Below are 22,290 nucleotides of genomic sequence, written 5' to 3'. Positions count from 1 at the left end.
AATAATAACAAAGGTTACAATATGGATGGACCCGAAAAGCATTATATTAAGCGTAAGAAGCCAAAAGGCCACAAAAGGCACAAAAGACCACATGGACAGGAGCACCTGGGTGGCTCAGTTGGTTGAGTGTCCAACTTCTGCTCAGGTCATGATCTCATGGTTTGTGAGTTTGAGCCCCTCATCAGGCTGTCTGCTGTCAGTGCAGAGCCCACTTCAGATCCTCTGTCCCTCTCTGCCCTCCCCAGCTTGTGCTCTTGCACTCTCTCTCAGAAATAAATAAACATTAAAAAAAAAAAAAAAAAAAAGGCCAGATGTCCAGAATGGACAAATCCATGGAAACAGAAAGTAGATTGATTAGTAATTGCCTAGTGCGGTGGTGTGGAGTTGTGGGGAGTGACTACCAATGGGTACATAGTTTTTTAGGGGTGATGAACATTTTTTTTTTTTAGTTTGTAGCTTGAGGCATTTTATTCTAAAAAGCTGGCACTTGTATACATAAACTATCAAAAACTTAAAATTCATCACGTTTACTTCATTTTTTAGCTCGACCTTCTAGTAAATCTTTAGCTTCATTGATTTTGGCTGCTATATAAGGAGATCCTTCCTTGTCTGGGTGATTTAAAAGCATGATTTGTTGACGAGCATCTCTTATTTTTCCTTTATTGGCAGTAGGGCTTACGCCTAGTATTAATGCTGCTGCTTGTTTTGTTATTTTGGATTCAAACCCACCTCTGTAATAGCCATCACCGAAGGCAGAATTTGGTAGACTTTGAAAAACTTGTTTTACTTGAGGTTCCATATTGTGTTTCATGGCCTCCAAAACATAACGGCCTGCAAATCCTGCAGCAGCAACAGTCAGTCCGACTGCTGCCGCTGCACTGGCCATGGCTTTGGCTTGGTTCCCCCACCTCCACCGAGAGCGTGGTCCTTCCCAGCCCAGAGTTTGCAACCAACCAGTTCCCACACAGTGATGAGGCCACCACCAGCAGGCACCAAAAATGTTCTAAAATTAATTACAATGATGGTTTCCCAACACTGAGTATACTAAAAAACAACTGAATTTTGGAGGTATTTTTTGGTATGTGAATTACATCTCAATGAAGTTGTTGAAAATCGAATTCTTCATTCCCCGTCCCTCAAACTAAACTCAAATCAAAACAGTCTGCTCATGAAAGAAATCATTGATAAATTAGACTTCATTAAAATTAAAAACTTTTACTTTGTAAAAGACATTGTCAACAGAATGGGAAGATAAGCCACAGACTGGGAGAAAAATATTTGCAAAACACTCATCTGATACCAGACTTTCATCCAAAATATGCAAATCAGGGGTGCCTGGGTGGCTCAGTCAGTTGAGCGTCCGACTTAGGTGCAGGCCATGATCTCACAGTTTGTGGGTTTGAGCCCCATGTCGGGCTTTGTGCTGACAGTTTGGAACCTGGAACCTGCTTCAGATTTTGTGTCTCCCTCTCTCTCTGCCCCTCCCCTGCTCACTCTGTCTCTCAAAAATGAATAAATTTTAAAAAAAGTTTTTTAAAAAATATGCAAATCAAAGAACTCTTAAAATTCAATAATAAGAAAACTGCTCCATTAAAAAATGGGCCAAAGACAGGAGCAGACACCTCACCAAAGAAGATATACAAATGACACATAAGCATATGAAAAGGTGCTCCTCATCATGCATCATTAGGGAAATACAAATTGAAACAACAGTGGAATACCACCACAAGACTATTAGAATGACCAGAATCCAGAACATTGACAACACCAAATGTTAGCAGAGTTGTGGAGCAGCAGGAACTCTCATTCATGCTTAATGGGAATGCAAAATAGTATAGCCACTTTGGAAGATTGTTTGGCAGTTTCTTACCAAACTCTTACCATATGATCTAGCAGTCATGTTCCTTGCTATTTGCCCAAATTAATTGAAAACTTATGTTCACCCAAAAACCTATATATGGATGTTTATGGAAGTGTTATTTATAACTGCTAAAATTTGGAAGCAACCAACATGTCTTTATTAGGTGAATGGATAAATAAGTAGGTACACCAAGATAATGGAATATCATTATTATTTTTAAAATTATTTTTAATTTGATTTATTTATTTTGAGAGAGATTGAGAGAGAAAGCAGAGGGGCAGAGAGATAGGGTGAGAGAGAATCGCAAGCAGGCTCCACACTGTCAGCACATAGCCCAATGCAGGGCTCAAACTCAAGAACTGTGAGATCATGACCTGAGCTTAAGTCAGGAGTCAGTTGCTTAACCTCATGAGCCACCCAGGTGCCCCAACAATGGAATATTATTTAGCACTAAAAAGAAATGAGCTATCAGGCCATTAAAAAACATGAAGGAAGGGTGCCTGGATGGTTCAGTTAGGCATCCGACTTTGGCTCAGGTCATGATCTCAGGTTTCATAAGTTTGAGCCCCTCATCAGGCTCTCTGCTGTGAGCACAGAGCCCGCTTCGGATGCTCTGTCTCCCCCTCTCTCTACCCGTCCTCCGTGCGTGCATGCTCTCTCTCTTTCTCAAAAATAAATAAGCATTAAAAAAAATGAAGGAATCTTAAATGCATATCATTAAATGAAATAAGCAAATCTGAAGACTAAGGTATGATTCAAGCTGTATGACATTGTGGAAAAGGCAAAACTGGTGACAGTAAAAAAGATCAGTGGTTTCCAGGGTTTGGGGGAAGGGAAAGAGGAATTGATGAAGCACAGAGGATTTTTAGGGCAGTGAAACTATTCTGTATGATATTGCTATTCTGTATATATGTCATTATACATTTGTCAAAACCCATAGAATGTATAACAACAAGAGTGAACCCTAGTGTAAACTGTGGACTCTGTATAATAATGATGTATCAATGTAGGTTCATTAGTAACACGCACCACTCTGATATGGGATGTTGGTAGTGGAAGAAACTGTATGTGTTTGTGAGCAGAAGATATATGGGAATTCTCTATATCTTCTGTTCAATTTTACTATGAACCTAAAATTGCTCTAAAAATTAAATCTATTTAAAAGAAAAAAAGGGGGGCACCTCAGTGGCCCAGTTACTTAAGAGTGTGACTCTGGATTTCAGCTCAGGTCATGATCTCAGGGTTTGTGAGATCGAACCCCTAATTGGACTGCATCCTGACAGCGTGGAGCCTGATTGGGATTCTCTCTCTCCCAAAGAATCTACAATAAGAAAATCTTTACTTGGAGTCTTAACCATCTTGATAAGACTATTAACATCCTTGTAGTTACTTAAGCCAAAAACATTGAGTCATGCTTGATTCCTTTCTTTTTTTTTTTTTTTAATTTTTTTTTCAACATTTTTATTTATTTTTGGGACACAGAGAGACAAAGCATGAACAGGGGAGGGGCAGAGAGAGAGGGAGACACAGAATTGGAAACAGGCTCCAGGCTCTGAGCCATCAGCCCAGAGCCCGACGCGGGGCTCGAACTCACGGACCGCGAGATCGTGACCTGGCTGAAGTCGGACGCTTAACCGACTGCGCCACCCAGGCGCCCCTTGATTCCTTTCTTTCAACACTCTCTATCTAGTTGTTCTCAAACCTAGTGGATACTACATTCAGAAAACATCTGGAATCCATTCACTTGTGATCATTTCCTATTTTCATGATGTTAGTCCAAGCCAGTATTAACTTTTACCTAGATTATTGTAGAAGCATCCTAACTGGTGTGCCTGTTTCTGCCTTTGCCTCTTCCCTACTCCCATGTTCCTCATAGACCATTTTTAACATAGCAGACATAAGATCATATCACTCTTCTGCTTAGGACCTCCTAGTGGCTTCCTATTAAAAGCCCAGGTCCTTACATTCACCCCAAAGGACCTAAAAGTGTTCTGTGGTGCACTTCTGTTTTTCTCCTCATTCAGTCCACTAACTACACCAGCCTTGATGTTTTCTAAAACACCGAGCATGCTTTTGCCTCTGAGCATTTTTTACTTACTGTTCTCTCTGGCTTCAGTGCTGTTTCACCCATAAACTTACCTTTCTTAGATTTTTGCTCAGAAGTTGCTTATCAGTAAGGCTTCTGTGCTCACCCCATTTAAAATATCAGTACCTGCTACCCACCTCTGCCATTTTTATCCCTATTACAGGGCTTCATTTTTTTCCTTCCCTCTTATTAGTATCTGAAAAAGTAATATGTATATATTTTTTACTTGTTTATTTTCTATACCTCTCCTCATTAGAGTATAAGCCCCTGAGATCAGGGCTTTTATTCTGTTTGGTCATTACTATTTATTTACTTTGTTTCTAGAATAATAACTGGTAATCATATTAGACTCTCAGTAAATATTTGTTATGTTGAACAGCTGAATATTCAAGATAGTACAGTGAAAAGAGGTAGGTAACCAGGATCCCAGATCTGTTGGAAAAATTAAGTAACTTTGTGACCTGAATGCTTGTGGGTCTCAGTCTTATCATCTGGGTCCAGTGAGAGATTTGACATAGGAGGGTTTTTTTTTTTTAAATGTTTATGTATTTTTGAGGGGGGGTGTGTGTGAAGGTGCACATGCAAGTGGGGGATGGGCAGAAAATGCAAAGCTCAGAGCCCAACCTGGGGCTTGAACTTAAAAACCATGACATTATGACCTGAATGGAAGTCGGCCACTTAACCTGCTAAACCACCCAGGCGCCCCTAATGTTTATTTATTTTTAAGAGAGAGAGAGACAAAGAGCATGCGAGTGGGAGAGAGGGCCACAGAGTATTTGAAACAGGCTCTGAGTTGAGAGCAGAGAGCCTGGTGCCAGGTCGAACTCACAAATAGTGATATCACGACCTGAGCCACCCAGGCCCCCCAGACATAGGTGGTCTTTGGTGCTGTGATATAATAGAAAATGTATATTGGTCTCTGCCCCCAGTTCCTATCACAGAAACCCTTATAATGTCTTGGGTGATAGCAATGTCTTGTTCTAATGAGGTAACCCTGGGTGGGCTTCTACATGGCTCCTGGATATAGGCTGGTCACCGGGAAGGCCAAACCGTGATTAGAAGTTTAGCATTTTCGGGGCGCCTGGGTGGCGTAGTCGGTTAAGCGTCTGACTTCAGCCAGGTCAGGATCTCGCGGTCCGTGAGCTCGAGCCCCGCGTCGGGCTCTGGGCTGATGGCTCAGAGCCTGGAGCCTGTTTCCGATTCTGTGTCTCCCTCTCTCTCTGCCCCTCCCCCGTTCATGCTCTGTCTCTCTCTGTCCCAAAAATAAACGTTGAAAAAAAAAATTAAAAAAAAAAAAAAAGTTTAGCATTTTCAGTCCTGCCCCCCATTCTTTTCAGAGAGAGAAGGGCTGAAAATGGAGTTAATAATGGATCATGTCTACATGATGAAGTCTCCATAAAATCCCCGAAGTATGGGGGAACATTCCATCTGATGTTCATTCATTCTCTTTGTCATATTCTTTAATAAACTGATAAATGTAAGTAAATGTTTTCCTGAGTCTGTGAGCTGCTCTAGCAAATTAATTAAACCCAAGGAGGAGATCTTTGTAACCTCCATAACCTTTGATCTGCAGCCAGTTGGTCAGAAACATAGGTGATAACCTGAACTTGTGATTGATGTCTGTAGTATGTGTCTGTGGTGGGGAAGAGGTGGCACAGTCTTGTGGGACTGAGCCCTTGTGGGATCTGGATGGGTAGTGGCAGAATTGAGTTAAATTGTAGGACAACCAGCTGGTGTCACAGAGAATTTCTTGTTGTGGGGGGAAAAAACCTCTGCACATTTGGTGACCAGAGTGTGAATGTTCTGTGTGACTAGTAAAGGAAACACACAGGAAAGAAGCACACACTAGGGAAGACTGAGTTTTTCCCTACATAGGAAAGAAAAAGCTGGATTTTTTTTCCTTTACAAATGTAAGCCAGAATTGTGTAACTGAAAGAACCTTGAGAGACCATCTTTTATTGTAAAGGTAAGGCTCTGAGTTCAGAAACATTGTTTTACTCACTGGTGTCTATTCCTGTTATGAATAGTGGATGGATTATTGGCAGGAGTAAAGATCGGTGAAGCATCTGAAGATTGTGGGAAATTCAACCCAAGAGGGAGCTAGCTACGCAGACACCCAAGGCCAGAAGGACTCTAGGCCAGACGAAAGATCTTGCCTTTGAGGTGGTATTTGAAGATCATGAATTTACCCTAGGAATAATAACAAGCCATTTTATTTTGAAATTTTCTGAGCAGCTATATTTCCCCTCATTTTCTTTCAAGGGGCCTCCCCTGCCCTCTCATTGTGAGTTCTTTCCTATGCTTGGCTCTGTATACAGTAGCTATAGCTGTTAAAGTGTGTCTCTCATATGTTTAAGTAAGTTGTTGCGTTTAGATTTTTTAATGTTTAAAATAATTTCATTATGTCTGCATAGTTGTTTTTTTTTTTTTTTTTCTTTTAAGAATAAGCTGTACACCCAACCTGGGGCTTGAACTCATGACCCTGAGATCAAGGGTCTCATGCTCTACTGACTGAGCCAGTGAGGTGCCTCCCCTTTTAATTAATTAATTAAGTAAGTAAGTAAAATTTTTAAAATACTTTTTTAGGGGCACCTGGGTGACTCAGTCGTTAAGTGGCCGACTTCGGCTCAGGTCATGATCTCGCGGTCCGTGAGTTCAAGCCCCACGTCGGACTCTGTGCTGACAGCTCAGAGCTTGGAGCCTGCTTCAGATTCTGTGTCTCCCTTTCTCTGACCCTCCCCTGTTCATGCTCTGTCTCTCCCTGTCTCAAAAATAAAACATTAAAAAAAATAATAAAATACCTTTTTAATGCTTGTGTAGTTTAATTTCTCCTTTCTTGGCAGACCTATCATAAAACCCAGTAGGGCCTCTGACTAGTATAAACTGGTCTTGGAAGGTAGGTTCTCTTCCAGTTCTCCATGGAGAGCAAGATGATACACTTCCTTCTCCATAGCACTGTTGGGAGAATCATTTTCCTTCTACAAAATCTTTTGATATGTTTTCAGAGGACAAATGGTTTTTCATTAAGTTTTTTTTTTTTTTGTGTGTGTGTTTATTTTGAGAGAGAGAGAGCAAGTGGGGAGAGGGGCAGGAGAGAGAGAATCCCAAGCAGACTCTGTGCTGCCAGCACACAGCCTGATGCAGGGCTGGAACTCATGAAGCCTTAGATCATGACCTGAGCCGAAATCAAGAGTTGGGCCCTCACCCAACTGAGCCATCCAAGTGCCCCTACAGTTCTTTTTAAAAAGTAGGGTGACTCCTCAATTTTAGGTTTACATTTTGTAATTAATTAAATTTTAATTTTTATTTCGAAATAACTGGATTTATTTGTAGTTGAAAGAAATAATACTGAGAGATCCTATGTACCCTTTACTCAGTTTTCCCTAGGAGTAAGGTCTTGTAGAACTGTGGTAGCAGTACCACAACCAGGATATTGACATTGACACAACCCATGATCTTGTTCAGATTTCACCAGTTTTTATTGTACTCATTTGTGTTGTGTGTGTGTGTGTGTGTGTGTGTATTCAGTTCTATGCAATCTTAATACATCTGTAGTTTTATGTATCCAACCCCATATTCAAGACACAGACATTTCCATTACCAAAAGGATTCCTCATTTTGTCTTTTTGTAATCATACCCACTCCCCTCCTGTTCCTCCTAACTTCTGGACCCCTGGCAATCACTAAGCTGGTCTCCATTTGTATAAATTTGTTACTTCAAGAGTGTTATATAAATGGAATCATACCTTATGTAACCTTTTGGGATAGGGTTTTTTTTTTTTTTCCTCACTCAACATAAATCTCTTGAGATTCATCCAGGTTGTTATGTGTCAGTGGTTTCTTTTATTATTGAATAGTATTCCATGGAATGAATAAACAGTTAATTCAGTTATTCACTTGTTGAAGGACATTGATTTGTTTCCAATTTTTGGCTGTTATGAATTAAGCTTCTGTGGACACTTGTGCACAGATTTTTATGTGGACATAAATTTTCATTGCTGAGTGCAGTTGCTAGGTCATATGGTAAGTGCATGGTTTGCAATTTACTTTAAAAATTAGTAGATAGAAATTAGTAGATAAAAAACTTTTCATGTTAAAATTATTTACTCTTACATTTATTTGTTTGGTGAAAAACATCATTTTACAGTTTCTTTAAAGATGTTTTCTTAAACCTATTGTCTGTGTAGCCAGGGAGTTTGTATTTTGGAATAGCCATTGTATTGTTCGCAGGCATTATGAGATGAAGGCAAAAAACAGACAGAAATCATATCATAGAATCATTAAAGGGTAGTTTCCTTTCCTATGAAACAATATACATATTCTTTTTTGCATTTGATCTTTAGTTTTAATATTGTAGTGAAAGGTTGCATTCTATTTTCTCTTTCTACAGCGGCTATGTGACTATGTTTGTGACCTCCTCTTAGAAGAGTCAAATGTCCAGCCAGTATCAACACCAGTAACAGTGTGTGGAGACATACACGGACAGGTAAAATTTCATGAGCAGATTTTTAGCTTTTGTACTGTCCATAGTCCATGTGTGTTTCCATTTGTGCTGTGAAAAAGCCACCAGAAAAACAACAAAAACAGCTGGTCATTTGGTAGATTGCCTCAGTCTGTGTGACACTAATGATTCCTGGTTACTAATACAGTGAGTAAAAGCAGTGATCAAATTATTCATGGAATTTGTTGAAATTATACTTGCAAAGTGGATAGAATGCAGCATTATTGCTCTGTGGAATGGGGAAGAGAGAAAATAAATGTGGACAGTTCACAGTGATTGTGATTAACAGGAGGTGCTTTGGTTTTAGGCACTAATTTTCTATTCTATTCATTTCTATTTATTCACTTTACTCATTCATGTCATATTTTAATGTATCATTTCCTTAGTGGGAATGAGATAGCAAAGGTTCAGAAAGATAAAATTGTTGGTGCGTGATTTCACAGCAAGTCACTGCTAGAATAGGAGGAGGAGGATTTGTCTCCTTTTCTCACCTGCTAGGTTTTTGTTTGTTTTTTAAGAGTTTCAAAGCAGTGGCAGGAGGAGTACACCTCATCTTTAGACTCTTACTGTCACCATATAGCCTAGCTGGAAACCCTCTGTGTTTTGTAGAGGTATTTGTATTTGTTTTTCTTTTTTTTTTTTTTTTTTTGGTTTGGTTTTTGGTTTTTGGTTTTAAACTGGGAGTGAAAGCTGAACAGAACACTCAACTCAGTCTGCTGTATGCATACAATGGAATTGTGGCTGTAAGACATATGATACAGTGACAGTTCTGTGGACTCAAATTTTCAATCCTATTTTTTTCATTTGAAAACTCAAATTTTGTCATTGGCAATAAATACTGTCAATTGTTTCCTTGAAGTGACTGGCTCACTTCCTTCACTGTTGCAAAGATGTTTGCCAAATACCCATCGTATATCTTTCATTATCTCAAGTAAAAATAGTGTTCCATAAAAAAAGAGGCTACTTTAGCTTGTGACAGGCCTATGCTGTCACTTTTTTTTTTTTTTTTTTGAGAGGGGCCAGGGAGAGAGAGAGAGAGAACAAGAGCGCGAGTGAGCAAGTAGGGGAGGGGCAGAGAGAGGGAGAGAGAGAGAATTCCAAGCAAGCTCTGACAGCGCAGAGCCCAATGCAGGGCTTGAACCCACAAATTGTGAGATCATAACCTGAGATGAAATCAAGAGTTGGAAGTGACTGACTGGGTGCCCTGAGGCTATCAGCTTCTGATACTTAAAGACTTTTCTGGAAAATCATACATACATACATACATACATATATACATATATACTTACTTTCTTACTTTTCTGTTAGTGTGATATTAACAAATATGATTTTTGGTGATGTATAATGAAATATCATTTCTGTTTTCCAAATGACCAGTGTGTTAGCTACTGAGAGTGTTAGACCAGTCTGTCTTTGTTACTAACAGAGTAGGAAAAGACCACTTGTCAAGTTTTGATGTATTAAAGGAATATGTACCGTTATTTCTTAATGTTCTTAAAATGCTCTTTTGTAAAATAAAAATATCCCAACAGGTTGAATACAGAGTCAGGTTATGAAAATCTATTTAGCCAGACATTAAATTTGTTTTGTTTTTGAAAACATTGTTTATTTTTCATTAGAAATCTGTGTTACTATTTAATGAGTTGTTACTGATTTAAAAAATTAAATATTAAAAAGTGATTAGTTTTCTAATATGGTTAATAGCAGTTGATATAAGCAAAAAACTTTTTGGGGACCTCTGATTTTTAAGAATATGAATTATGAATGTTCCTGAAGCTAAGAAGTTTAAAAACTACTGAGCTAGCCAGCTGTTTCCTTGCCTCAAACAATGGAATAAAATCCACTTCAGGATTGCTTGTGTTTTAAAATGAGAACATTTATAGAGTTTCTGTGATGTGGAAAACATAATACACGTTAGAGATTATTTGTGAAATGATGAGGTGAGCTTCCAGTAATGTAGGACAAGCTTAGTTGTCTTCACATGTTCTCAGTAAATGTTTATTATGTTCGTTAATTCTGGCAAAACTTCCATTCTGGGGCAGGAACTGTTGGGTCCCTAAAGCAGAATATTTGATCATCTTTTAAATGTATATAGGGTAAATGGGAACTTAAAAAGTTTTTATTTAAGAACATATAGCTATAAGAACTATAAGAACTATAAACATGAATAGGAGTTAAAGGACACTTCTACCATACCTTTACAAAAGCAACTGTTTTATAAAACTTTTAAATGTTCCCTTTCTGACTCTCTGTGTGTACATACTCAATTTTTACATAACAAAATTGTGTAGTTTATTATAGGTAAACTTTTGTGTTACATTCTTTTCCCTAATTGTTTTTTTATTTTGGTACATAGTTTCCATCATAACCATTAGTATTTAAAAGAAAAAAATTTTAACATTTATTTTTAAAAGAGATTGAGTTGAGGGGCAGAGAGAGAGAGGAAGACAGAAAATCTGAAGCAGGCTCCATGCTGTCAGTGCAAAGCCTCACATGGGGCTTGAACTCATGAACCATGAGAGCCGAAGTTGGATGTTCAACTGACAAGCCACCCAGGCATTATAATCATTATTCACGATTGGTCCAGGCCTTTGAGTTGGTAGATCATACTTTGTTAAAATAGTGTCTTATGTTAGTCGTGAAGGTTGTTTCTTTTGTTATAAATGATGTTGTAACACATTTTCTATATTTTCACACAGCATTTATTTCCTTCCGTCCTTCCTTCCTTCCTTCCTTCCTTCCTTCCTTCCTTCCTTCCTTCTTTTTGCCCTTAGGATATAGTCAAAGAAGTGGAAATATTAGGCCAGAGTAACACGTGTGTGCACACGCACACACACACGCTCATATTATGTGTGTGTGTATATACTATGTAAATGATATGTATATATCATATATACATCTGTGGGTTGGGAATTGAGAAGTATACTTTCAAAGGGAAGGTCTTTACATAGTAGAAATGGACAGCAAATACTTTGGACAAAAGTTTACCACTTGACTGAGTTGAACATTTGTTTCATTTATTTGCTTGCTAATTTTAAGAAGATAGGAAAATTTTATTGTAAACTTGTTAAAGTTTTTCTTAACTCTAAGCAAGTAACAACGCTTCAGATTTATGAAACATTATAAAGAGTAGTGCTTTATTTCTTTTAGTAGTTAACATTTAAATTTCAGTTTTGTTCACTGTGACTAAGATTACTGTTTTAAGTGTTAGAAATTTAAGTAATAATTTTTTAGTTTCAAGTGTAGAAGATTAACTGTATAGGAAATAATTAGTTGTAGTTGGTATAATATATTACAGTCAATTCCTTTAATTCAAAATCCTTTCTTAGACAAACTGTGAAGTTTTCTTTAGAAATTAGGATTAAGATAATCTAGTTGACTGAAGTTACCAAATGGACAATTTATGAGTTTCCAATTTTCAGTCAAATAGAATATGATGAAATAAACAGTTCTGTTTTACTAATTATTGAGAAGACACTCCATAGCTGTAGAGCCTGAGGGTACACACATCTCCAAAGTAGAGTGTAGGAAGGTAGGTTGATTTGCTCTTCAAGATACTATGAAGTATCATGTAAATTTATTCTTTGAAAGAAATTCTTATCCACTTGTTTTCTTATCTTTTGTCTCATTAAAATAGTTACTGAGTATGTGGTGGGGTGGTTAGGTTAGCTTATTGACAAGTTAGATAAATGATCAGTTATTTCAAATACTCAAGTGATGGAATGCCTGGCTGTCTCAGTCTGTAGAGCATGCAAGTCTTAATCTCAGAGTCATGAGTTCAGGTCCCATGCTGTGCATAGAAATTACTTAAAAAAAATTCTCAAGTGATAGATGGGGAGATAAATGACAGAAATTTGAGGGGGAAGGCCTGTAATATTAATGATCTAGGAATGACTTTAATGGTAATTGTGAGATTTATTTTAGTGCTTTTTTTTAAGCTTGAGAGCTGTGTGCTTGGCAGTTTTGCTCACACTTAATTTCTTTTTGTAAGTGTAAATATTTGAGGTCTTCTTAATTAAATGCTTCTTTACATATTTCGCTCTCAGTTTTATTATTTTACTCCTTCACAGGACTTTGTAATCAGCATATATTGCCTTTCTTTTATAGTTTTATGACCTTTGTGAGCTATTCAGAACTGGAGGTCAGGTTCCTGACACAAACTACATATTTATGGTACGTAAACCCCAATGATACCAAATATTTATTAAAATGGAAAAGATCTGACTTGCTACATGTAAATTATGTAATAATTTCATTGCCATGTGACATTCACTATTTAAATACATGAAAAGGTGATTCTGTATTTTTTTACATTTTGCCATGTCATCTAGTTGAAAATAATTGCTTTAGTAAATTGCTGTGTGCATAGGACTGGGTTGTAGCCCTAAGTAGTGACTGGCAGAAATATAGCCCAGAACCATAGATTTAAGACACAAATCTTAATTTCAACGTTTATTTATTTTTGGGACAGAGAGAGACAGAGCATGAACGGGGGAGGAGCAGAGAGAGAGGGAGACACAGAATCGGAAACAGGCTCCAGGCTCTGAGCCATCAGCCCAGAGCCTGACGCGGGGCTCGAACTCCCGGACCGCGAGATCGTGGCCTGGCTGAAGTCGGACGCTTAACCGACTGCGCCACCCAGGCGCCCCAGACACAAATCTTAATTTTACTGTTGTTTTATCACACGTTTTGAGCAATTTCATCGTTTATTAATCTGTGGATTGATGAATATAGGCATATACACATTTGGTATTAAGGTGGATATTTGCTTAGTTTCCTTTTGGAATGTAATGTTACTGTTGAATTTTGTCTGAATCCTGTCATTTTCCTCCCTTCTAAAGGTTTGTGGGTCACTTTCCTATTCTTTTAGGTGTCTTCCTATTGTTCTAATATTGTCCCAAGTAAGACATTAATGAGAAGTGTAATTAGTATGGCTTTACATGCAGTTGTTAAATACAAAGCTGAACCCAGAACAGTAGTATAATTTTGGTATCTGCTTTTACAAAAATACTATTTCTTCAATTTGGTAGCTTTTCTGATGCAGTTAAAGTGATTTTTGAAATTCATCTAAAGTTTTTTGATTCACACATGACCTTTTAGAAATATCTGCTAGTGTAGGCGATAGAGAATTGGAAAAATGGTGATTTTCCAGGGAAGATCCTTGAGAGAATTGCACAGCAGGTTCCTGCACTGCTCTTGAATCCTAAGACTAGCACAGACATTTAGTAGAAATAGTTATTTACTTCAATTTGAATTTTTTGTTAAAATCCAATATTCAAATAATTCAATGTTTGATTCTTCATTTTTGTTATTTTTGACTGGGTCTCTGAGTTTGTACACTTTGGTATAATTAAAAAAATATTGTTGCTATTGTTTCTAACTGTAAACTTTTATTTTACAGGGTGATTTTGTAGACAGAGGCTACTATAGTTTGGAGACCTTCACTTACCTTCTTGCACTAAAGGCTAAATGGCCTGATCGTATTACACTTTTGCGAGGAAATCATGAGAGTAGACAGATAACACAGGTGTATGGATTTTATGGTAAGACTTTCTATTCTCTGATTCTTTTTTTTTTTTGAGAGTAAGAGAGGCAGAGGGAGAGAGAAACGGAATCCTAAGCAGACTCCATATTCAGTGTGGAGCCTGATGTGGGGCTCGATCCCACAACCTTGGCATCATGACTTTGGCTCAACTGACTGAGCCACGTAGGCACCCCTACTTTCTCAACCTTTAAATCCTCCTCTTTCCCCAATCAAGAACCTTACCATGGAGAGAGAACTATTCTTTTTTTTTTTTTTTTTTAAATGCTTATTTGTTTATTTTGAGAGAGTGAAAGAGCATGAGCATGCATGAGAGTGGGGTAGGGGTAGAGAGAGAGGGAGAGACAGAATCCCAAGCAGACTCTGCACTGTCAGCACAGAGCCCATTATGGGGCTCAGTCTCATAAACTGCGAGATCATGACCTGAGCCAAAATCAAGAGTTGGACACTCAACCAACCAGGTGCCCCTGGTGAGAGAGCTATTCTTAAATTTTTGGTGTACATCTTTCTAGATGTGTGCCTCAAAGTGTAGTCCTCAGTTTACCTTATTGGAATCATCTGGGGTGCTTGTTAAAAATGTGCATTGTTGGACCCCACTGAAAACCTTTTGGAGTGGGAATCCTAGAATCTACTAAAGGTGAATGTTCTGCTCTTGAAAGTTTGAGAACCGGGGCGCCTGGGTGGCTCAGTTGGTTAAGCGTCCGACTTCAATTCAGGTCACGATCTCGCGGTCCGTGAGTTCGAGCCCCGCGTCGGGCTCTGGGCTGATGGCTCAGAGCCTGGAGCCTGCTTCAGATTCTGTGTCTCCCTCTCTCTCTGCCCCTCCCCCGTTCATGCTCTGTCTCTCTCTGTCCCAAAAATAAATAAACGTTAAAAAAAAAGTTAAAAAAAAAAAAGAAAGTTTGAGAACCTATTCTATGTATATGTGTGTATGTGTGTGTTTGTAAACATATTTTTGTGTGTGTACATACCTGCTTTTTTCACTTAATGCTGTGACCAGCCTTTTTTCACTTCATTGACATTATTTTTATAGTTGTATCATATTACACTATATGGATGTACTATAATTGATTAAACTAATACCTTTAACATTGAACCTTGGAGTTGTTTTTAAATTGCTGTTATACACATAGCTGAAAGAATATCCTTTTACATATATAAAATTATGTATGTATGTATGTATCCATTTGTCTGCCCGTGTGCTTGCTCCAGAGAATGCCAGGACCTCAGGGATCAGAAACAGAACTTAGCCATTAAAATCAAAATATCTGCTTCTATAAAACTTTTATATGGTTGAAAGTTTTAAAAAATGAGGTTAGAGAGAGACTGGCTGGCTCAGTTGGTAAAGCAGTAACTCTTGATTATTGGGTTGTGAGTTCGAGCCCTACGTTGAATATAGAGATTACTTTAAAGTAAAACCTGTAAGGGGCGCCATGAATCAATTAATCTTTCAGGGGGTGCTGACGCTGTTAGCATGAAGCCTGCTTGAGATTCTCTCTCTCCCTGTCTCTCTGTCCCCAACCCTCGTCTTGTGCATGTGCACACAAGCTCTTTCAAACTTAAATAAAATCTTTAAAAAAAAAATGAGGTTAGGAAGCTCTTTGAAGAAGATAGCAGAGCTATTGAGATTATTAACATGAAATTTCCTTAAGCACAGTTAAGGTGGATATTGAGAAATTTGAAAATATTTATCTCATGACCCTTTAGTTTTGGATTTTATATTTTGGATTCTTTTTTGTCATTATAAAGGTAAGCTAAAAAATAAAGATAAGTAAACTCTTAACTCTTTGATTTGTAAGCCATTGTGAATTATTAAATTGAGAAATTTTGATAATTTATTGTTTATATAACTTTGTTATTAGTAATTGAAAAGTTAGATGGCTGTTACTTGTTTTTACAAGTTACTTCTGGTTTTCATTCATAAAATACCAAGTACCATTTGAATTAAAATTTTTTGATTCTTATGCAAGACAGTTAATAGTTTGGATAGTACATACTGTGGTGTTAGTAAAAGCCAACTGGCTCTAAGCTTGTTATTATACATATTACTACACCCCCAAATTTGACCAACTTTTTTTTTATAAGTTTAAATTTTTTTTTAGTGTTTATTTTTGAAAGAGAGAAAGAGGCAAAGCGTGAGCAGGGGAGGGGCAGAGAGAGGGAGACACAGAATCCAATGCAGTCTCCAGGCTCTGAGCTGTCAGCACAGAGCCTGATGCGGGGCTTGAACCTGCCAGCTTTGAGATCATGATCTGAGCCCGTTGGACGCTTAACCAACTAAGCTACTTAGGCGCCCCAATCAACATCTTTTTTTAAATTTTATTTTTTATTTTTTAAAATTTACATCCAAATTAGTTAGCATATAGTGAAACAATGATTTCAGGAGTAGATTCTTTAATGCCCCTTACGCGTTTAGCCCATCCCCCCTCCCACAACCCCTCCAGCCACCCTCAGTTTGTTCTCCATATTTATGAGTCTCTTCTGTTTTGTCGCCCTCCCTGTTTTTATATTACTTTTGTTTCCCTTCCCTTATGTTCATCTGTTTTGTCTTTTAAAGTCCTCATATGAGTGAAGTCATATGATTTTTGTCTTTCTCTGACTAATTTCACTTTGCATAATACCCTTCAGTTCCATCCACGTAGTTGGAAATGGCAAGATTTCATTCTTTTTGATTGCCGAGTAAATACTCCATTGTATATATGTACCACATCTTCTTTATCCATTCATCCATCGATGGACATATGGGCTCTTTCCATACTTTGGCTATTGTGAATAGTGCTGCTATAAACATGGGGGTGCATGTGTCCCTTAGAAACAGCACACCTGTATCCCATGGATAAATGCCTAGTAGTGCAATTGCTGGGTCATAGGGTAGTTCTATTTTTAGTTTTTTTGAGGAACCTCCATACTGTTTTCCAGAGTGGCTGCACCAGCTTGCATTCCCACCAACAATGCAAAAGAGATCCTCTTTCTCCACATCCTTGCCAACATCTGTTGTTGCCTGAGTTGTTAATGTTAGCCATTCTGACAGGTGTAAGGTGGTGTCTCATTGTGGTTTTGATTTGTATTTCCCCGATGATGCATGATGTTGAGCATTTTTTCATGTGTCGGTTGGCTATCTGGATGTCTTCCTTGGAGAAGTGTCTATTCATCTCTTTCGCCCATTTCTTCACTGGATTATTTGCTTTTTGGGTGTGGAGTTTAATAAGTTCTTTATAGATTTTGGATACTAACCCTTTATCTGATATGCCATTTGCAAATATCTTCTCCCATTCTGCCGGTTGCCTTTTAGTTTTGCTGATTGTTTCCTTCTCTGTGCAGAAGCTTTTTATTTTGATGAAGTCCCAGTAGTTCATTTTTGCTCAACGTCTATTTTTTTAATGTTTGTTTATTTTTGAGAGAGAGAGAGAGAGCGAGCGAGCATGTGCGCATGCACTGGCATGCTCATGAGTAGGGGAGGGGCAGAGATGGGGAACAAAGAATCCCGATGTGGGGCTTGAGCTCACGAACCTACAGCTCATGACTTGAGCTGAAGTGGGACACTAAACTCACTGAGCCATCCAGGTGCCCCTGACCAACATTTATCAATGAAAGGCAAAAAAGGAGGAAGAGAAGGAAGACTTTTTTTTTTAAAGACAACATTTTAATCAAGATGCCTTTACCGAAGAAAATGACAACAGCATAACATCTAGTATTGAATTCTCTTGTTCCCAAGCTGTGCCTATCTATGGTTTTAATGACAGGAAGCCCACGAGCTCCTCAGGTGGGAGATAATTTTAGTCAACATGGAACTTAACATTGATTTTGAAGTAGTAAAAATGTCCATATATAGCTATTAATTATATTGGGCCTTCAGTTCACACTGATAAATGTATACTGAGCAGTTATTGTGAACCAAATGCTTTGTGTATGTATGAAGATGAAAAAGACAAGATTCCTGTCTGCAAGCTCAGCTCAGTGTTAGCGCTCTCATGGTGAGTTTCTTTTTTCTTTTTTTTTCTTTCTTTTTTTTTTTTTTAAATATATGAAATTTATTGTCAAATTGGTTTCCATACAACACCCAGTGCTCATCCCAAAAGATGCCCTCTTCAATACTGATCACCCACCCCCCGTCAGCCCTCAGTTTGTTCTCAGTTTTTACGAGTCTCTTATGCTTTGGCTCTCTCTCTCATGGTGAGTTTACATAAGGATCCTGCTTCACACAGACATGTAATTTAGAGAATCATGAGGATGGACCATACCCTGTAGTCTTCTATATCATTGTAATAACGATATGTTACTTTTTTTTTTCAAAATTAAGGAAGAAGTCAAAGAACAGAACTTCCATGGTATTAATTGAAAGAAGAGATGAATATCCTATTAACTGTTGTAGACAGCATAGAAAGTGTTCAGCTAGGAATATGTAAGGACCTGATTGGCAGTCTGTCTCCCAGTGATGACTGCAGGTGTACTTACTGAAGCTCAAGTATTTCATTGCATGATTTGCAGAAATCTCAGAGGAGACAATCTAGGCCTGAGAAATGTTGAGATAGGAATTACCCATGCTCCTGTAATTAAGGGTCCTCTAATTAGTTTACCCTAGTAGAATAAGGTGGTCACATTAAAGAAATTACTCAGCTTGATAGAATTGTCCAGTGTGAATAACATACTAGATAAAAGCATTTGTTTTGGGTTATGTGAATTTAATATTTAGCTCTCCCTGATTATAGCATGTTGATGTCAGCTGCTTTGTAGGGCTGCTTCTGGAATGAAAAGCAGGACCACATTCTTAGACTAGTTAAACACTCGTCTCCTTCATGGCTCTACATGGAAGACCTACCAGGGCTCAATAAGTGTCATAATTTGCCATCCTAGTTTAAGCTAAACTTCTTTATTATTGGAAGTATTCTTTATTTTTATCAGCAGATTCAGAACTTCATTAGTGAGAACTCTTCTGTTTCTTTGATAGATGAGTGCCAAACCAAATATGGAAATGCTAATGCCTGGAGATATTGTACCAAAGTTTTCGACATGCTCACAGTAGCAGCTGTAAGTTTATGGAAATCTTTGTAAAAGCTTAAGTATTTTCCTGCCAGTAACACTTTGCATACTTTCATCCAATTGCCATCTCAATTATATTGTTATCATTAGCATTCATTGATGAATTTAGATATGACTGGGTTTATTATTACACTTTCAACTCTGTTATCCTTTTTGCTAGTTAATAGATGAGCAGATTTTGTGTGTTCATGGTGGTTTATCTCCTGATATCAAAACACTGGATCAAATTCGAACCATTGAACGGAATCAGGAAATTCCTCATAAAGGAGCATTTTGTGATCTGGTTTGGTCAGATCCTGAAGATGTGGATACTTGGGCAATCAGTCCCCGAGGAGCAGGTTGGCTTTTTGGCGCAAAGGTCACAAATGAGGTAAAGCCAGTTTTTTTGAGAAAATGGTTTGTTGGTTGCTAGTAGACTACATAAAGAACTATGTGGCTGTAGATAACAACCGTCTGTTTCTCATCTAGCTTATCATGTATGTCTTCCTCAGTATCCACTTGGTAATATGTATAAAATAAATGTTTCTTTTCTTTCAAATATTGCAATTAAATATTAATATAGCAAGGGCAAGATAGACACACACACAGGTAAACAATTTTTACTATATTTTTAATTGAGATGTAATTGACGTGTAACGTTGTATTAGTTTTAGATGTACATCATGATGATTTGATATGTGTTTTTATAGTGAAAAGCCAACTTTTGAGGTTAGGCTGTTTTCAGTTAAATACACACACATTACATACACATGTAGGGATGAGCTTATATAAGGAAGTAATCCAACATAATGGAATGAAAGAGCTGGGTTCAGCATAATTTAAGTAAGTTATTTATGTTCTCTGAGCTTCTGTTAAGTTACAAAAGAAGGACGATAAATCTCAGAATTCTTTTAAGGATCATACTAAACCCTCAGTATGATAGATATTAATAGCAATATACTTATTATTACACCATAAAAACTTTTTTCATATCTGCTAGTACTTATAGAATGCTTTTTTGTCCAGAAACTTTTAAATAATTACGTGACTGGATGATTTCCATAACTTAGGTCAAAGCAGCTGTATTTGTGTGTAACTTACTGGAATTTTTGGGGATAACTAGTAGAATGGGTTTTGTAATCATGAGAACTCTAGTAGTAACAGGATTTATACTTCATTAGATATTATTCTTTTATTGATGTAGCATGATTTTTTTTTTTAATGTGCTGGTTACTTAACAAAACCTTTCTAAATTACAGTTTGTCCATATCAACAACTTAAAACTCATCTGCAGAGCACACCAACTAGTGCACGAAGGCTATAAATTTATGTTTGATGAGAAGCTGGTAACAGTATGGTCAGCTCCTAATTACTGCTATCGTTGTGGAAACATTGCTTCGATCATGGTCTTCAAAGATGTAAATACAAGAGAACCAAAGTTATTCCGGGCAGTTCCAGATTCAGAACGTGTTATTCCTCCCAGAACGACGACGCCGTATTTCCTTTGAGGCCTTCGCCCATCCTGCTGACCCATTTTTCTGCCCTCTTCTTACCCCAACTCTCGTGTATTACCCTCTTCAATATACTTTTTATCGAGCACTTTGCTGCTGAAATGCTGCCTCTTGCCTTTTTTTTTTAATTTTAAATTATCTAAATTTATTGTTTGTTACGGTGTCTATAGCAATGTTTTTCTATCAATTTTCTCCCCCATCCCATCCCCACCTTGGACTCATTTGAAAAGACTTGAGAAATGTCTTAATACTCACACTGCTGCATGTAGCTCTTGCTTATTTACTGGTCTGGGGGAAACAGGATGTGTTTCCTCTTTTTAAAAAGCCAATTGACAGAACAGACTACACCGAAATGCTCCTCCTTTTGTATCATTCAGCCTTTTGTTTTAGTTTGGTAAGTTTTAAGAAATTTCAGCAGCAAAGTTGTTATTCAGTGGGCACGATGGACTGCAGATGCCTCGAGTTATGTATACCTGTCCCAGATGTAAACGTCATTGTCCTTTGTTGGATGATATTTTAAGTGGATATAAAATAAATTGGTCTAAAGGGCTGCCCTCCTTGTTGTGTTTTTAAATTTTAGTTAAAACTGCTACAGCATATGACTTTGTACAGTAAGATAATTGTATTGATCTTTTTTCAGATTCCTTGTATTTTTTAATAAAGTACTCTTAAATAAAACCCAGATAGGTTAAAGTGTTAGAAATTTTAAACAGCTTACATTGTTAGTTTAAAGTTATTCTTTTTCCCCCCCTCCTAATCAGAGTTCTTGACCCTTTGGTTATTGAGTTTAAAACTTCAACCGAAATTCAATACTATTTATTTAAAAAAAAAAAAAAATCACTAAACTGTGCCTAAAGAACATAACTGCCATATTAATGTTTTGGTTTATATTCTCTAGAGTAATAGAAAAACATTTAATACTTGTAATGCTGATGTGTTCATTTGATACCAGTTGAGTAGAATGTGATCGATCCAGTTTACAATCTATCATGAGTATCATTAAGTAAAATCTGTGTACTTTTCGATGGGAATCATTCTTCTCTTGTTGTAACACTTGACCTTAACTTTTAGAAAGTGTTCATTTTTTAACTGCAACTGGAAAGGTTGAAAAGTCAGGACTCTTGTATTTGTGAACTGTAATTGGAAGCAAAATTTAAAAAAGTGTAGGAAGAAACAAATTGTCCTTTTTTTTGTAAAGGTCTGTGATACCATGTTTCGGCTTTGTGTAAGTAATTTGAATATCCAAAGGGTGTGATGATCGGTTCTTTATATGCAACTGTCCACTTAATAAGGACAAGTGTTCCAGTGTCTCTTATGACTCTGGTCATAAGTGATGTGGGAATTTACTATTTTGTGAAATAGTTGGTATCCCTTTACTACTATAATTAATTTTTGTCATTCCAGGAAATCTTTGTGAAGCCAGCCAGTTAATAAAGCACTTTAGTATCTGTTCAGGTAGTTTTGAAAACCAACTTTTCCCCTTCAGGATAAGAACTTCCAGGTTACCTAAAAATGCAATAAAAAATCTTTATAGTCTAAGCTTCTTGGCACATAATTTTTCATCAGGGTTTTTTTTTTTTTTTTTTTTTATTAAATGAGCACAATAATGTTTTGTTTTTTGTTTTTTTTTCCACAACCACCTAGCTCCTTGTTTAGTTTCTAATTGTATAGCTATATGAAAGAAGTGGCTAAGACATTTGCTGCACACACTTGAACTGTTGGGTCAGTAGCTTTGTGTTACTGCCCTGACCCCAGTGTAATTCAGGGGGA

The 22,290-nt window shown here is 37.4% G+C and overlaps 2 protein-coding genes across 2 annotated transcripts in view; one reads left to right on the top strand and one right to left on the bottom strand.

Annotated features, from left to right (window-relative positions):
- Window positions 1-21,070, top strand: part of PPP6C (protein phosphatase 6 catalytic subunit) — a 34,703-nt gene extending 13,633 nt beyond the window's left edge. The window contains exons 2-7 of the mRNA XM_047069419.1: window positions 8,338-8,433; window positions 12,556-12,621; window positions 13,850-13,991; window positions 18,939-19,018; window positions 19,191-19,400; window positions 20,269-21,070. Coding sequence (XP_046925375.1) covers window positions 8,338-8,433; window positions 12,556-12,621; window positions 13,850-13,991; window positions 18,939-19,018; window positions 19,191-19,400; window positions 20,269-20,517 — 843 coding nt within the window. The 3' untranslated portion in view covers window positions 20,518-21,070. The remainder of the gene's footprint in view (window positions 1-8,337; window positions 8,434-12,555; window positions 12,622-13,849; window positions 13,992-18,938; window positions 19,019-19,190; window positions 19,401-20,268) is intronic.
- Window positions 533-886, bottom strand: LOC124504107 (mitochondrial import inner membrane translocase subunit TIM14-like). The gene has a single exon (XM_047069431.1). The coding sequence runs from the start codon at window positions 884-886 to the stop codon at window positions 533-535; it is 354 nt and encodes a 117-aa protein (XP_046925387.1).
- Window positions 21,071-22,290: the final 1,220 nt, after the last annotated feature.

This window comes from Lynx rufus, unplaced genomic scaffold (genome assembly GCF_022079265.1).
Source record: "Lynx rufus isolate CCGP_SWC_20201006 ecotype Redwood Valley unplaced genomic scaffold, mLynRuf1.p SCAF_10, whole genome shotgun sequence".
NCBI classification, from domain to species: Eukaryota; Metazoa; Chordata; class Mammalia; order Carnivora; family Felidae; genus Lynx; species Lynx rufus.
Note: the sequence above shows the minus strand (reverse complement) of the source record. Positions and strands in the feature narration are given on the sequence as shown.